Raw genomic sequence first — 15742 nt, 5'->3', positions numbered from 1 at the left:
GTCTATTGTAGTTCAGTTCTCTGCAAAGTCCACTTTGATGTGAATTCATACATTGCACTACAAGTTGAAGCTGCAGGAGTCTGATGTATTGTTGTGTTCCAGCAGGGATAGGCTTAGCATCTCCATTTGCCCACAAACTGTTACAATAGAGACGTGTCCCTTGAGCTCTCATGATCCCACCTGTTAGAAAAACAGTGTGAACGCAACTTAGATGATGGTAACCTCCTTTCAATACATCTATATTTGCCCACAGATCATTTCAACTTGGTAACTAGGATGGCCCTAGTAGCATCCAGGTCAGATCATTTACATATAGTCACCCGTGTGCCACGAGATGCCAGTGTTGTAGCTGTACTGGAACAGCTTGGCTAGAGGCGTGGCCAGTTCTGGAACGCAAGTCTTCAGCACGACAGCCGGGATGTTGTCGGGGCCCAGAACCTTTGCTGTATCTAGCCCTTTCTCTATCACGCGGAGTGAGTGAATCGAACTGGCTGAAGGCTGGATTCTGCGGAGCACAGGAGGAGGCCGATATGGATCATCTAATCGGCACTTCTGGCTGAAGGTGGCTGCAAATGCTTCAGCCTCGTCTTTGGCGTTGTTTTAAACGACAAAACTGGAATATTCGCCAGCATCAAACATGGCCGCCGGGCAGTGCCACATGCTCGCCAGCATCAAGCCCCAGTACACTCGAGGCGCTTCGATTGCTGGGGTGGCAGGAGAAGAACGGTTGTATCCTCGCACTGCCCATGGTCAAATATAATTAATCAGCGCTACATCAGCTAATATTGCACAGTAAGATGGGCATCTAAATTACAATGGGACACAAGTAGACTAAGCGAGTAGGCAAAGCTACAGCAGAGGCAGTTCAATGTGGAGGAAGTGTGAGGTCATCCACTTTGGATCCAAGGAAGTCAAATTGGAATATTTTCTCCATGGTGAGAGACTAGAAACTTGGGAGGAGCAAAGTGCTGTAGGTGTCTATATACACAAATCACTAAAGGTTAGTGCACAGGTACAAAAGGACCAACGCAAGGATGGTCTTCGTCTCAAGGGGGTTGGAATTCAAAAGTGAGGAAGTGATGGTCAGACCCCATCTGAAGTATTGCATTCCATTTTGAGCACCGAACCTCAGGAAAGATATATTGGTGCTGGAGTGGGTACAGAGCAGATTCACCAGACTAATAAAGGGTTATATGGCATAAAGCTGGCTTGTATTCCTTGAGTTTAGAAGTCTGAGGGGCAAGGGATAATCTAATTAAGGTGTTTAAAATGAGAGAGATTCGATAGGGTAGATACAGAGAAACTATTTCCAATGGTGGGGGAATCTAGAACAAGGGGGCACAATCTTAAGATTGGAGCTAGGCTGTTCAGGGGTGAAATCAGGAAGCATTTTTTCCAAAGGGCAGTGGAAATCTGGAACTCATCCGCCCCCACCCCTCCCCCAAAAGGCTGGGGATGCTGGGGCCAATTTCGATGTTCAAGACTGAGATCAACAGGTTTTTGTTGGGGTAAGGGTAGCGAGGGATATGGAACAAAGGCAGAGAAATGGAGTTGAGGTACAGATCAGCCGTGATCTGATTGAATAGCGGAACAGGCTCGAGGGGCTGAGCGGCCTCCTCCCGTCCCTATGTTCACAAATGGATTAACCACTCACTTTGTGACAGGTTCAACAAGGGAAAGATTATGAAAACGGACTGGCAGTGATTGAAGGGCATGCGCTCAGAACCTCAGTCTATCAGGCAAATGTGCATTGATTTCCAAGGTCAACTACTTTGGTTACTCTGAGTTTGGTAGAGACCCTGGTGAAGCAGAAATAACTCCAAAATGCAGGAAACAACAATGGAAATATTGGCTGCAGACAACCAATCCCAGAGGCATCATGGGATGGGTATAGGATAGTATTTCCACTGTGAACCTCGTTGTTCTGATGCATTTTTGAGACCTCGGGTCTGTTATTAGTTGCTGGCGTCCTACATTTTTGGTGGAATGCAAGATAAGTAGAACACGAGAACGCTGTGCAGCTTGTATGATGGACATCGCTCTTTAAGGCACAAGTCTTGTGTTTCGAGGAATATCAATATCCTGCAGTCTGGTGGAGCACATGGAGATAAATGTCTGCGTGCTGAACCCTGAAGGGTGTCTCTTTCAAAACTTCCTGCATTCAATTATCAAGACCAAAGACCCAAAATAGCCTCTCAGCAAATACCTATACTCTAGATCAGAGGAGTGTTTGTACAAAGTTCCTTCTTGTGCAGGAAGGCAGGGCAACATTGCGACATAAATTACTGCACAACACAACAATGCAGCTCAGCATCAGATGGGACAGAGTTTTCCATTACACTTCAGCAGCATTGCGTCATAGGCCTTACGCACATCAAATGGGCATTCCAGGTCAATCACTCTTTAAAAGTTCCTTGAAATGTTATCTTTAATTGAACCAAGAACTTTTATGCTCTGTTTGTCTAACATTTAAAAGTCATCACTTAGGCAAGTTGCATTGCCTTTTTTAATATCCATTATGTGCTCATCAAAGTGATGGGTGATGGTGCTGGGAGGTGGAAGGTTTTCCTAGTTCATGCTCCCAAAGACCTCATCAGGGACAATAATGATCCTTGTAGAAACCAGCTGTGAGGAATGTTTGAACAGCAGTAATGTGCTGTGCGTTAATGAATGGTGGTAATGGATTATGTACATCTCACCAAAAAGAGGCTATGCTTAAAATGTCAACAGATTCAACCGCTGCTGAACGTTTGGAGTCATTTGTTTTTGGGGAAAGAGGAAAAAGTTGCAGAAAGTCTTTAGGAACAATCCGGGTCCAAGTCTCTGACGATGCAGGTACAGCAGATGGTGTTGTGCGAAGATCATTATGTTGGCTTCTTATGACAGAGCAACTGTGGTCCTCAATTAGATTTACAACAACATAAGGAAAGTCATGATAAATAAATCCTGCTTAGGCCATCGTTCCTTACTCCTCTGGGACACCATGGTATCCAATTGTACCTTTAACAACACCTTGTTTTTCTCTATTACCTTGTTTGACAGGTTTAGAATATATCTGGCACATTATCTGTCTGTAACAAAGGTGTAGCGCCCCCAGTTTAACAGATACAACAACAACTTGTATTTATATGGCGCCTTTAACGTAGTAAAACATCCCAAAGTGCTTCACAGGAGTATTCCAAGACAAAACATTTGACACCAAACCACAAAGATAAATTAGGGCAGGTGACCAAAAGCTTGGTCAAAGAGGTTGGTTTTAAGGAGCGTCTTAAAGGAGGAAAGGTAGCGGGGCAGAGAGGTTTAGGCAGGGAATTCCAGAGTTTAGGGCCTAGGCAACAGAAGGCACGCCCAGAATTAGAGGAGCACAGATATCTCGGGGGGGGGGGGGGGGGTTGTGGGGCTGAAGGAGATTACAGGGATAGGGAGGGGTGAGGCCATGGAGGGATTTGAACACAAGGATGAGAATTTTGAAATCGAGGTGCTGCTTAACCGGGAGCCAATGTAGGTCAGCGGGCACAGGGGTGATAGGCGAACGGGACTTGATGCGTGTTAGGACACGGGCAGCCGAGTATTTGATGACCTCAAGTTTACGTAGGGTAGAACGTGGGAGGACAGCCAGGAGTGCGTTGGAATAGTCAAGTCTAGAGGTAACAAAGGCATGGATGAGGGTTTCAGCAGCAGATGAGCTGAGGCGGGGGCGGAGACGGGCGATGTTACAGAGGTGGAAATAGGCAGTCTTTGTTATGCTGTGCATATGTGGTCGGAAGCTCATTTCAGGGTCAAATATGACACCAAGGTTGTGAACAGTGTGGTTCAGCCTCAGACAGATGTTAGGGAGAGGGATGGAGTCGGTGGCTAGTGAACGGAGTTTGTGGCGGGGACCGAAAACAATGGCTTCGGTCTTCCCAATATTTAATTGGAGAAAATTTCTGCTCATCCAGAACTGTATGTCGGACAAGCAGTTTGACAATTGAGAGACCGTGGAGGGGTTGAGAGAAGAGGTGGTGAGGTGTCGTCAGCGTACATGTGGAAACTGAGGCTGTGTTTTCGGATGATGTCACCAAGGGGCAACATGTAGATGAGAAATAGGAGGGGCCCAGGATAGATCCTGGGGGACACCAGAGGTAACGATGTGGGAGTGGGAAGAGAAGCCGTTGTAGGTGACTCTCTGGCTACAATTAGATAGATAAGAATGGAACCAGGCGAGTGCAGTCCCACCCAGCTGGACAATGGTGGAGAGGTGTTGGAGTGGTCAACCGTGTCAAAGGCTGCAGAGAGGTCAAGAAGGACGAGGCGGGAGGTTACCTTTGTCACAGTCACAAAGGATGTCTTTTGTGACTTTGATGAGAGCCGTTTTGGCAAGGGCGGAAACCTGATTGGAGGGATTTAAACATGGAATTGCGGGAAAGATGGGCGCGGATTTGGGAGGCGACAACACGTTCAAGGACTGGAGAGGAAAGGGAGGTTGGAGATGAGGCGGTAGTTTGCAAGGACGGAGGGGTCAAAGGTTGGTTTTTTGAGGAGAGGTGATGACGGCAGATTTGAGGGAGAGGGGGACAGTACCCGAGGAGAGAGAACCGTTAACAATGTCAGCTAACATGGGAGCCAGAAAAGGAAGTTAGGTGGTCAGCAGTTTGGTGGGAATAGGGTCGAGAGAGCAGGAGGTGGGTCTCATGGACAAGATGAGCGCGGAGAGATCGGAGAGAAGCTGGAGAAAGATATGAGTTCAGGGCTAGGGCAGGGGGAACATTAGAGGAAGTTTGGCCCAGTGGGCTAGGGGAAGGAAGGGAAGTGGCAGAGGCAGCTGAATGGATACCTGCCCAATAGCACCAATAAACCTTGCAACTGGTAACAATCAGACTACGTATTAGTCAACTTTTCTGCCCAGTTTAATTTGGCTCAGCTGACAGTAATATCCTTGTACCATATTGCACTAGTCTGAACACGACGTGGATGTCAGGAGCTTCTCAGCGGTGGACAAAGAGGCTTTCAGGGCCTCTCAAAGTATCGCTATCCTGCAGCCAACCCAACAATGTGTACTGCAACCTTTCAGCAAGTGCAGCACTTTCCCCCTCCCTTGCCAAGATATGGTCAAAAGCCATTCCACTAGTTGCTACCTGGTCTGGTAAAGGTACATGTCTGTATAGTAATTCCAAACATTGTCTAAACGTTGCTGTTAAAAACCAATATCCAATTCAATTAACTGCTGCTTACCTCTAGCCCGGACCCAAGTAGAAAGGTCCTCCATCCTCCTGATGAGCACTAACTTTGCGGGGGCTATATTCTGTAGTATATAGTACATGGAGTACAGCAGAAGAAGAAAGGTCAATTGTTCACCTTTTAGGTGTAGTGATCAGTTTTGGAACAGTCTTCCACATACCCTAGTTCTTACCCTCTCCTACTGCGCATCTGGTGCTGGAGTAAGCTATGGCTGTGTCTGAGCAACGAGACACCTGGGAGTTACTGTGCTTTTGGCTTTTGCCACTGTTTGTTTCTACAATTTTGTTATAGTCGTTTGTGTAACTGGAAGGTAAGTAGCAGTTTGCCTCCTATATAGATTAGCCATGAGAGCCAGTTCAGTTGGAGAAATGGCTCTCAATCTTCAACCTTGGGCTGTTGGCCCCCTTTGGTCACAAGGACTGAAGACAGCCATGTTACAGGGTGGCTGTGCTCTGATATGACATGGAAATGAGAAAGTTACCAAAAGTCTCTTAAAGGGGCAGGTGGTGCCAATCCTGCAGAGGTTCACAGCAATGGTATGTGTACGATAACAAGTCATGTCTGAAAATAAAGGGTCACCTGTTTTAATATTTTCCTTACACATAAAAACTGAGATTTATATAGTGCTCTTTATGCCCTCAGGACATTTCAATGTGCTTTACTGCAATGAAGTACTTTTGAAATGTAGTCACTGTTATGTAAACAAACACAGCAGCCATTTGCACACAGCAGGGTCCCATAAATGACCATTTAATGTCTGTGGTTGAGGGATTAATGTTGGCTCAGATACTGACCGGGTGAAGCAAAGGTACTGCAAACATATCATTGTAGAGGAGACCAATCTGAATGGAATAACCTGAATGTACCGAACTTAGCGTGAAACTGGCTTAGAAAGTGCAAAAAAATCAAATCAAATATCATTTAAATTGAAATGTTTCCCTGTATTCCTATTCAAACAGCACTTACGGACCTTCTTTTAACCAGAACCTTCACCATGGAATACAAGCTGAAGCTGTAAGAGTTTAGGCATGTTGTAGTCGATCACATGGCCATTATTTACGGCCAACTTCAGGTTTCTAATTGGTTCACTGGGACAAACAGTTTAGTTTTAAAACGGAAAAGCTTTATGCAAATCACACCCCATAACACTGTTAAGATGGCCAGCTCACAGCAATAGCTACAGGTTCAAGTTTAATCAGGCTTTGCCTGAACCAGTCAATGCACTGCCTCAGAGCAACTCAAAGCCCCCTCTCAGGAATAGGAACAGTTCATTTCATCCCACAGCCAGCAATTGTGTTAAAGCTGAATGTGGAGGAGCAATGCGAGAGAAGGCACAGATTCCAACCTTACTCTTGCCCCTACTTTGCCAGCTCAGGAGGGAATTATGCTGCATCTGCTATGCCCCATTTGTTCAGCTGAATGCCCAGTTTTTGTGTTTGAGGGGGGTTCAGTGAGTGGATGGGTGGGTTTTTGATAGACTACACACCAAACTCAAACCAACTACTACACTATACTAGGGGTGGCACATTTATGGAAACTTCACCAATTACGGATTCATTTAGAATGACATATCGATATTCTAACGCTGATTCAATAAAGTGATCAGTTGATGCACACACAGTGCAGTACACAGGCAATTGGGGAAGGTGACATTTGGAATTCAGATCGCCAGAAGGAAACCCCAGGAGCCAGAATTAATTCCCATCAGCATTAGCCACAATATCAATAGTTATCGCAAAATGCAGTATTTTCAATACAAGGTGCCACCCCATTCACTATACAGAGCTTTATAATCTCCACCCTACCTGGCCATCTGATACTGAGTTAGTGATCCTAGTGGCGCTTCCAGACCCCCCACTTTCTTCTTTCTAATAAGAGAATACGAGACTGGTTTCCACCTTGTCATTGCTTTATGCTACAAGACCACTATTCTCAATTTGTACATATTATACAATTATAACAGCAAGTGATTAAGACTAAAATGTCTATCTATAAATGTATAAAACTTTACACAATTTGTACACACATTACATTATACCCAATCTAATACAGAAGTATCTAACCCGTGTTGTTGGAAATCTACCTTCATTGTACACTCATACATTTATTTTTAGAAAGGGAACGATAAGGATGCCCTCCATAGTGCAAGGGCCTGCCCAATGATAAACACTCAAGCTCAAAAATAAAGCATAATCACTTGGGAAAGGCAGGGAGGGCGGCCTGTGCCCATCAGACCCACCCCAGCAAGAGCCAGACCTGCAGCAATGGAGGAGAGAAAACTGGCCGGGGGTATGGAGGTGAGAGGAGGTCTGAAAAAAATACTTCAAACAAGAGGAACTACGGGTGCAGGGGCCATGTTTTGGACATACACCTACACTAGTTAATTCAAAGGTAGCACGTTTTTAAAATTCATCCTCAAATTATACGCGAATGTGTTAAGAGATCTCACTACACAAATTTAGTGCGTTGTGTTTTCACAGCAACTGTTGCTGTGCTGCAAATCAGCAATTTTCTAGGGTGGTTTTTACCAGCACCATAGACCAGGGTCATCGACTAGGCTTTGCTTTTCTCAGGGCTCAGGTTACCTGTTAATTTGTTTTATTAACAAACCGCAGGGAAGGGCCGAGGCCCCACGGTGCTGGACACCAGGGGATGGGCCGAGGCCCCACGGTGCTGGACATCAGGGGATGGGCCGAGGCCCCACGGTGCTGGACACCGGGGGAAGGGCCGAGGCCCCACGGTGCAGGGCACCGGGGGAAGGGCCGAGGCCCCACGGTGCTGGACACCAGGGGAAGGGTCGAGGCCCCACGGTGCTGGACACCAGGGGAAGGGTCGAGGCCCCATGGTGCTGGACAGCAGGGGATGGGCCGAGGCCCCACGGTGCTGGACACCAGGGGATGGGCCGAGGCCCCACGGTGCAGGGCACCGGGGGAAGGGCCGAGGCCCCACGGTGCTGGACAGCAGGGGATGGGCCGAGGCCCCACGGTGCTGGACATCAGGGGATGGGCCGAGGCCCCACGGTGCTGGACACCGGGGGGAAGGGCCGAGGTCCCGCGGTGCAGGGCACCGGGGGAAGGGCCGAGGCTCACTGTGCAGGGCACATGGGGATGGGAAAACCGAATCTCAACATGGAGATGGCTGGACTAGACTTGTAGCCAGATCACAACTTCAGAATGATAAGTTTTAAGAAGTGTAATCAGATACCATTTAACCAAATACTTTCAGAAGATACACCTATTTGGATAAGTGAATCATTCAATAACTGATCCAATGTTAACTCCTGTGCTGCACTGCGTTAACTGATACCAGTTCAGTGTGGAAACTGATAGACAATACAACAAATGAATTATTCATACAGGCCATGCTCAGCAGTCCAGCCAGGTCGGTTAACTTTGGATAAGCGACTTCTGACTATAAATTAATTTATTCTAGATTCTTTAACATTATGTTCCTGAAATGCTGATTATTTCACACCTCTACAGTAACAGTACACAGCAGACAGAACTTATCCCTCGTTACAACTATCTTAGTTTAGGATGAGGTGTGAAGTGTTACTGCAGTCACCACTGGCCTAACACCTCACAGTATACCACCAACACACAATTCTGAATCCCAGCAGGAAGCGAGCGAGAAATGCTGAATTAGTGACAGTCAGATGAAAGCTGAGTCAAAATCCTGGAACTCCCGACCTAACAGCACCATCGGAGCACACAGACTGCAGCGGTTCAAGAAGAGGGCCCATCACCACCTTCTCAACGGCAATTAGAGATGGGCAATAAATGCTGGCCTTGCCAAAGATGCCACCCATATTCCCAGAATGAAAAAAAGTTAAAAATGGACATGCACAATGTGCTGCAAAAGTAGAACTACAATCAATGCTCGAGAATCCACCTCGCCTCCAGGTACAGACTGAGAAAATTGTGGAAATGCAGAATGGTAATCTAAATTTCAGAGGGGCAAGATATAACTAAACAAGGGTGCCATTTATAAAATGTTCCTATTTTTGCATCACATTTTCTGTGCTCAAACGCCCATTTTAATTACACATCTTGAACCAGTTTTGTTTGGGCATTTCGGTCATTGTGTAAATTTAGCATCACACACAAAATTCTAACATTTCAAACCTAGTCTCTACTGAGAGGTAGTTTAAAAGACTTCAGTGCTGGTTACTTTCCGAGATCACAATTACATGACTGCTTACAAGCCATATATAGCCACAGCCTCAAGTTCACTCATAATAGTAACAGGGAGTGTGACCAGATCAGGTTTTTGAGACTTGAGCACCAGATTGGCGTCTGCGTGGAGTGTTATTGGATACTGTAACCATCAACAAGGAACCAAGAAAATTACGGGAAGTGACCAGAAAAAAATTCCCACAAGTCTTGAAGCCGCCGAGGTGAAACAGTTTAAAAAAAAAAAAAAAAAAAACACCCACAAAAGCACAAACATGGCCCCATTTTCGAAATGAAACCAGTGCTTGATGAACAGATGGTTAAAATGTGGTAAGAGGCGGACTCTCACACGCACGCACTTCCAACACATTTGGATCTAGTACTTGGTAAGATGGAGCCACATGGCTTCGCAGTAACACCTTAGCCAAACCTCACAGGCACACAACCCCCGCTTGTTCAAAAAGTAGTTCCTGGTGACCAAACAGCCAACAGTTTGTGTGTAATTCTGTGCGATTACTGTGCTCACCAGGACAGCCCAGTAACATTTTCCTGGAATGGCTCAGGTAATGAGTGCAGTGGGACACGGGGACTCTCAATATTTCACCTGCTGGTGCTTGCCAAATAGAAACTGCATTGGTGCAGTCCAAGATCTTTCACAACGTTGTTGGCTTGAACAAGCACCAGAATCCATCGTCAGTCTCTAGCTTGTGAAGACTGCAATGGCAACAAAACTGGGGCTCCCTCAATCTACTTTGCACATGGTCAGCTCTGTGCTATCGGAATATTCCTTTCAATAATTCATATTTTGATATTAAATTGATCACTCGGCACAGTTCGGTCTTGTTGGGATTACTGACCAGTACCGTTAATACACCACCTCTAAAAAGAGCATGTGATCTCTCCAAGCGCAGCAAATAAAAGAATTTTGATCCACTGAGCATTTTCAATGAGTGGTTTGATCCACCGGGGCACTTCATCGGGACAAAAACTTGTTGTTAAACAGAATCTGGGGCAATGTCTTTAGAAATTGTCATTATGAAAGAACTCCTTCCCAGTTCTTTACACAGCACCTGTACCAGAAACACGGCTCAGTAAGTTTGAAAGCTGCAGAAATTGGAATTTTTTTGTTGTTTGTAAAGTTATATGTTGTCTCCAAGCACAGCAAAAGTATATCTACAGCTTATAGAGCGATGGTCTGATATTAGGCCTTAAAGTATCCTACACAATGGGGACCAGTAGACCCGCTTGTCCTTTGTCCTACAGTGAGCAGCAATCGGAGCTACACATCCTTGGGTTCCACTAATTTTTGGGCAAGGACACAGTAGTATTGACCACCAAGGAGCAAGATGTAATCTTAGAGGTGACTCACTGATCTGTTGAGAATTTTTGCCAGGGTTTTATACACTGTGTTAAGCTGTTCCAGTGATCCAGTCTCAGTAACTTGAACAATTATTGCTGTACTAACAGAGAGGTTTCATTAAGCCCAGTGCACAGTTGAAAAATCTTATTACTTATAAAGGCACAGTATACAGCGGGCTGAACTCAGGTTATTTCAGAAAGTTGCACCTTGCGCTCTTCAGTCTGACAGACTCACCGAGTTAGGATAATTCAGGTAGCAGATCGCACAAACCATGTCCTGTGAGGATGATCGTGTGTTCATCTGACGTGTTCGAGATTTTTTATAAGGGTTTACTACATGACACTCTGCAAAAAGTTTCTCCAGGTTCCCGTCGAAGTATCTGCAAGAAGCAATGCGTGCCATTACTTAAACGAATCAAAAGAGTTTTGTGTTCAGTTTTTATCTGCTTCATTTGGCAACAGTTTCCAAACAGGTGCCTTAATGGAAAGCAGCATATATATGGAAAATCTTCCATTTGCAAACACTTAACTGTCAACTTTTTCCATTATAAATTCCTGTGTCCACATTTATAATGGAAAGCGTATGTAAACCTGTCACACTGTAATTACACACACTCCTTGGCTGAGGCACCACAGCCCCACCACTGGCAAGAGTGTGTAATTACATCGTGACAACTTTACAGCAACAGTTCCCATGCAGGAATTTATCATGGGAATATGTAAAAATAAGCACAAAATATATGACTTGGTAAAACAGCGACTAAATTACATCCACTTGCCCTGTACTCATTATCTCGTCTTCTAACCCGACTTCACATGAAGACTACATTGATCTTGACTCCCCGAGCGCAACTCCACAGGTCGACTAGTTTAATAAAGTAACATCCTGCCTCTTCTAAAATGTGCTTTTTAGCAGCACACACCCTAGACAAATTTCTAGTCACTCACATCTCATGTATGCTGGGATTCTCCATGGCCACATTCATCATTATGGGCAATGCATCTTTTTGCAATCTTTAATGAGAGGAAGGGGAGAACAAGCCTGGGAGGCTGTGACATTGGAATGGGCAATGGCTTGAAAAGTGAAGAGAGTCTCGAAGACTGTGGCACTGGAAAAACGGGAGGGGGCCGCAGAAAAATTGTGCTCGTCAAATTATTCACAAGTTTAATTTTGTTAATTATGGGCAAGCATTTAGTTAAGTTCATTCCAAATTATTCCTCTTCAAAAATGTACGTAATGATTTACATTTTTGAAATCGGTTGATTCCCACCAACATACTAATTCTAACTCCAAACGCAACTGATCCCACTTTCCTTCAGATAAACTGAAGTTATAAACTATGGGGAAATTCATGATTTAGTGCTTTTGAAGCAGGGGTTTGCATGGTGGGAGCGTACATCGGGCATTTGGGCGGAGATCAGTGTGCCCGATTCACGGCCCATACAACATTTGTCCATTCAAATCATTGCCCCAGGAGAACAACTCAAAGCTCCCGTTATAGCTACACACAGATTTCGAGAGAGTGGTGGATATATGTTTGGCAGACAGGGCTACTGAAGGATAGGAGAGATAAAGTGGGGTTGGTAAGTCTGTTGTGTCTGAGACTTATGTTCCTAATGACATTAGCAGATAGGAGGTTGTTAATTAAGTTAATCTAGTAACATAATAGTCTCTTGCAACTTTTCCTGAAATAGGCGTTTCCTTCCTTTGCTTTGCTTCCTTCTCCCAGGAGTTAACATTAATGTATAGAAACATCAATTTAATAAAATGATCTCCCCAGGGAAGGAGGTGCTCCAAGTTTGCACCAACGGATATGGATGAACACTGATGGTCTTTTCCGGCCCTTGTATGTTTGCATAAACACAAAAGCAAGCTCATCACTGCACTGCAGGTTGCTTCTCAAATGGAACTAACTGAGCTGCAGGGGAGCAGCCAGAGGCACGTGACCAGTTCAGCCAACCCACAACGAAATACAGCAACCTAGGAAGGACAGGAGTGCCACTCCATCAAACAAATCCGAATTTAACTGAACTATTAGTGATTCTACCACGGTGAATGAATTTTTTTTCACTATTTACATGACAAAATCCAGTTACACTTCATGATCCAGTGTCATTGAAATTCCGTGGAAAAATTCAGACCATGAACATCTTTCACTATGGTATGAAAGTAGGGGGTCCTGATTGAATGGGCGCCACTGAGGCAGATGGAGCCACGATGGTTCAGTGTCTACCAACCGAGACGCCTCCATCTGCTGCGGCATGATCTCATTAAAAAGCTTGATGGTTGCAGCAAAGCAAAAGCTGTGCACCCCATACCAGCCTCCCGGAGTGAGCCGAAGAGCCACTCGACTATTGTGCTCATTTTGCTAAAGCACTTCTATTTGAGGCCGTTTTTTGCGATGTGTCGGCTCTACCAGTAGTCTAGAATTCATCCAGTTTAGTCTGCGAGATGGACAACCACCAGCATGTGCAGTCATCTAATGGTCCTGTGGTGATGGTCCTGCTAGCAGCTCCAGTGTCTGAACTAAATCCCCACCCACAGAGCCAGCAGAGTGAAGGCGAAGCAAGGCACAGTTTCACCTCATCGTGCCGCGTAGGCAAGGACAAAAAAGATCAGACTCCCTCTCCTGTAAAATTATACAGGGACTCCGGAGCTCTACACCCCGGTCCCACAGCCGCCAGGTCCAGCAACTTCGGGACATTGAAGGATCTGTGCCAGCCCAACACAGAGAACACTCACCACTCCGGCGATTAACCATTGCTGCCCCGTTAGTCTGGGGATCGTGTCTGTGGTGGACCTGCAGGTTCCCAGCTGCTCTCTACTCTTTCCTGCCCCACCCCACCAAAACCTGGCAGGACAGGGATGGAAATGCTGCCTCTCACTCCTGGTACGGACCCCCTACTTAAAACAAGGAGCACTCAGCCTTTAAAATCCCACCGTACACTCAACATTGAAGTAAACAACAGAGCTGCCAGTCAGGGAAGCGCAGGGGACTTGGAAAAGACTCGGAGCTGCAGCGCAGTGACATGTAGTGTACCTCAAGAAGCCCCCTCCGCCTCTCCAAGCTGGAACTCAGTGGACAGGTGAGAGGAGCCGCAGCGTCCACCCTCAGCAGCATCCTCCTCCCCAGATCAACCCTTCAAATTTCAATAACCGGATTAGAACTCCCTTCCAAAGTCCAGCAACCAAGGCTCCACGGGACCTCCTCCACCACAAGGTAGCCGAGGCCCCCACCCATGTAGTGACAACTACCCAAGAGTATCAACAGCGCACAGAATGAAGGAGGACTCATGACCTCCAAACAGAATGACAACAGATCCTCTACGCAGTTGGTGACTAATAGACTCAACTACAATAGCAAGCACCCAAACCTTCAATTCCTGCATATGGAAACACACCCAATCATCTAGCACTGTCCAATGAGAAAACAAGTCATGCAGCCACACACAAGATAACATGGATTGACCCAGAACTCCGCCTGCCCCCCAGCAGAAAATAGCCTCAAACAACCAATAACAAAGCCAAACGCAAAAACTCTAATTAGAACGTCAGAACCATGCAGGTAGAACTCAAGAATAGATTGCGGTGTGTGAAGCAGGCCCACCTGTCTAGAGTCCACAGTTATGAAGTAGGGCTTATGGCCATGCTCCAACCACAAGAAACTCACTTCTCCTCCAGCACCCGCCCGGGAGAGTCAGGGCACCTAACCTACCTGCTAGCAAACTTGGACAACAAAGGAACGATAATGTTCCCAACGCTTCTGGAGAAAGCAGTCCCTGCGGGTCATTTATTCACCTGCACCACGGCCAAAAGGTGCAAAATGCTCCAGAGCCAGAGAGCTTGAGTGAAAAATAATCAAAAGGTGCAACACAAGAAACAACAGTCCCAAGGACTGGAAGGGGCTCTAATGCATAGAATTTTACAGCACAGTAACAGACCCTTTGGCCCAGCTGGTGTTCATGCTCCACGCGTGCCTCCTCCCAGCTCACCCTATCAGCATATCCTCTATTCCTTTCTCCCTCATGTGCTTACCTAGCTTCCCCTTAAAGGCATCTATGTGCTATTTGCCTCAACTACATCTTTGTGGCTGCAAGCTCCACATTCTCACCACTCGCTGGGTAAATTCTCCTGAATTCTTCAGTGGATTTTTTTGTGCTATTTACAGCCCCTATTTGCCATAATCACTCCATGCAGTGGCATGCTCCACATTCTTGCCACCCTCTGAGTAAAGAAGTTTCTCCTGAATTTCTTACTGGATTTATTAGTGACTCTCATTTGAGGCCCTAGTTTTGGACTTCCCCCACAAGTAGAAACATCATTTTAAAGAAATTATTTGTACGGAAAAACTGACCAAACCCAAAAGTATCCCCAGAGGAGGTGTAATAACCTGTATCCCCGTTCAGATTCAGTGCCTCCACCCGACATTTGTATCGCAACTAAAACGTGGTTAACTTACTGTTCAAATATGCACAATTAGGCTGTAGTGAATCCTCCTGTAAATGTTGAATTGAGCTTACACGCCGGGTCAGCGGGAGCTTACACGCCGGGTCAGCGGGAGCTTACACGCCGGGTCAGCGGGAGCTTACACGCCGGGTCAGCGGGAGCTTACACGCCGGGTCAGCGGGAGCTTACACGCCGGGTCAGCGGGAGCTTACACGCCGGGTCAGCGGGAGCTTACACGCCGGGTCAGCGGGAGCTTACACGCCGGGTCAGCGGGAGCTTACACGCCGGGTCAGCGGGAGCTTACACGCCGGGTCAGCGGGAGCTTACACGCCGGGTCAGCGGGAGCTTACACGCCGGGTCAGCGGGAGCTTACACGCCGGGTCAGCGGGAGCTTACACGCCGGGTCAGCGGGAGCTTACACGCCGGGTCAGCGGGAGCTTACACGCCGGGTCAGCGGGAGCTTACACGCCGGGTCAGCGGGAGCTTACACGCCGGGTCAGCGGGAGCTTACACGCCGGGTCAGCGGGAGCTTACACGCCGGGTC

General features: G+C 46.5%; 1 protein-coding gene across 3 annotated transcripts in view; it reads right to left on the bottom strand.

Annotated features, from left to right (window-relative positions):
* The window catches only part of LOC147097455 (E3 ubiquitin-protein ligase arih1), a 75043-nt gene that overhangs the window by 44771 nt on the left and 14530 nt on the right, over positions 1-15742 (bottom strand). Inside the window, exons 3-4 of one of the 3 annotated variants that reach the window (XM_085972450.1) lie at positions 10987-11131; positions 7026-7088 (exon numbers count right to left, since the gene is read on the bottom strand). The exons of 1 other annotated variant lie outside the window; for it this stretch is intronic. In XM_085972450.1, the coding sequence (XP_085828576.1) occupies positions 7026-7088; positions 10987-11131 (208 nt within the window). The remainder of the gene's footprint in view (positions 1-7025; positions 7089-10986; positions 11132-15742) is intronic. One more of the 3 variants, XM_085972451.1, reaches the window with a different exon arrangement.

The sequence above is a fragment of the Somniosus microcephalus genome, chromosome 32 (genome assembly GCF_052327205.1).
Source record: "Somniosus microcephalus isolate GS21.2 chromosome 32, FLI_Smic_1.0, whole genome shotgun sequence".
NCBI lineage: Eukaryota > Metazoa > Chordata > Chondrichthyes > Squaliformes > Somniosidae > Somniosus > Somniosus microcephalus.
The sequence above is the reverse complement of the archived record's forward strand: the minus strand, read 5'-3'. Positions and strand labels throughout refer to the sequence as shown.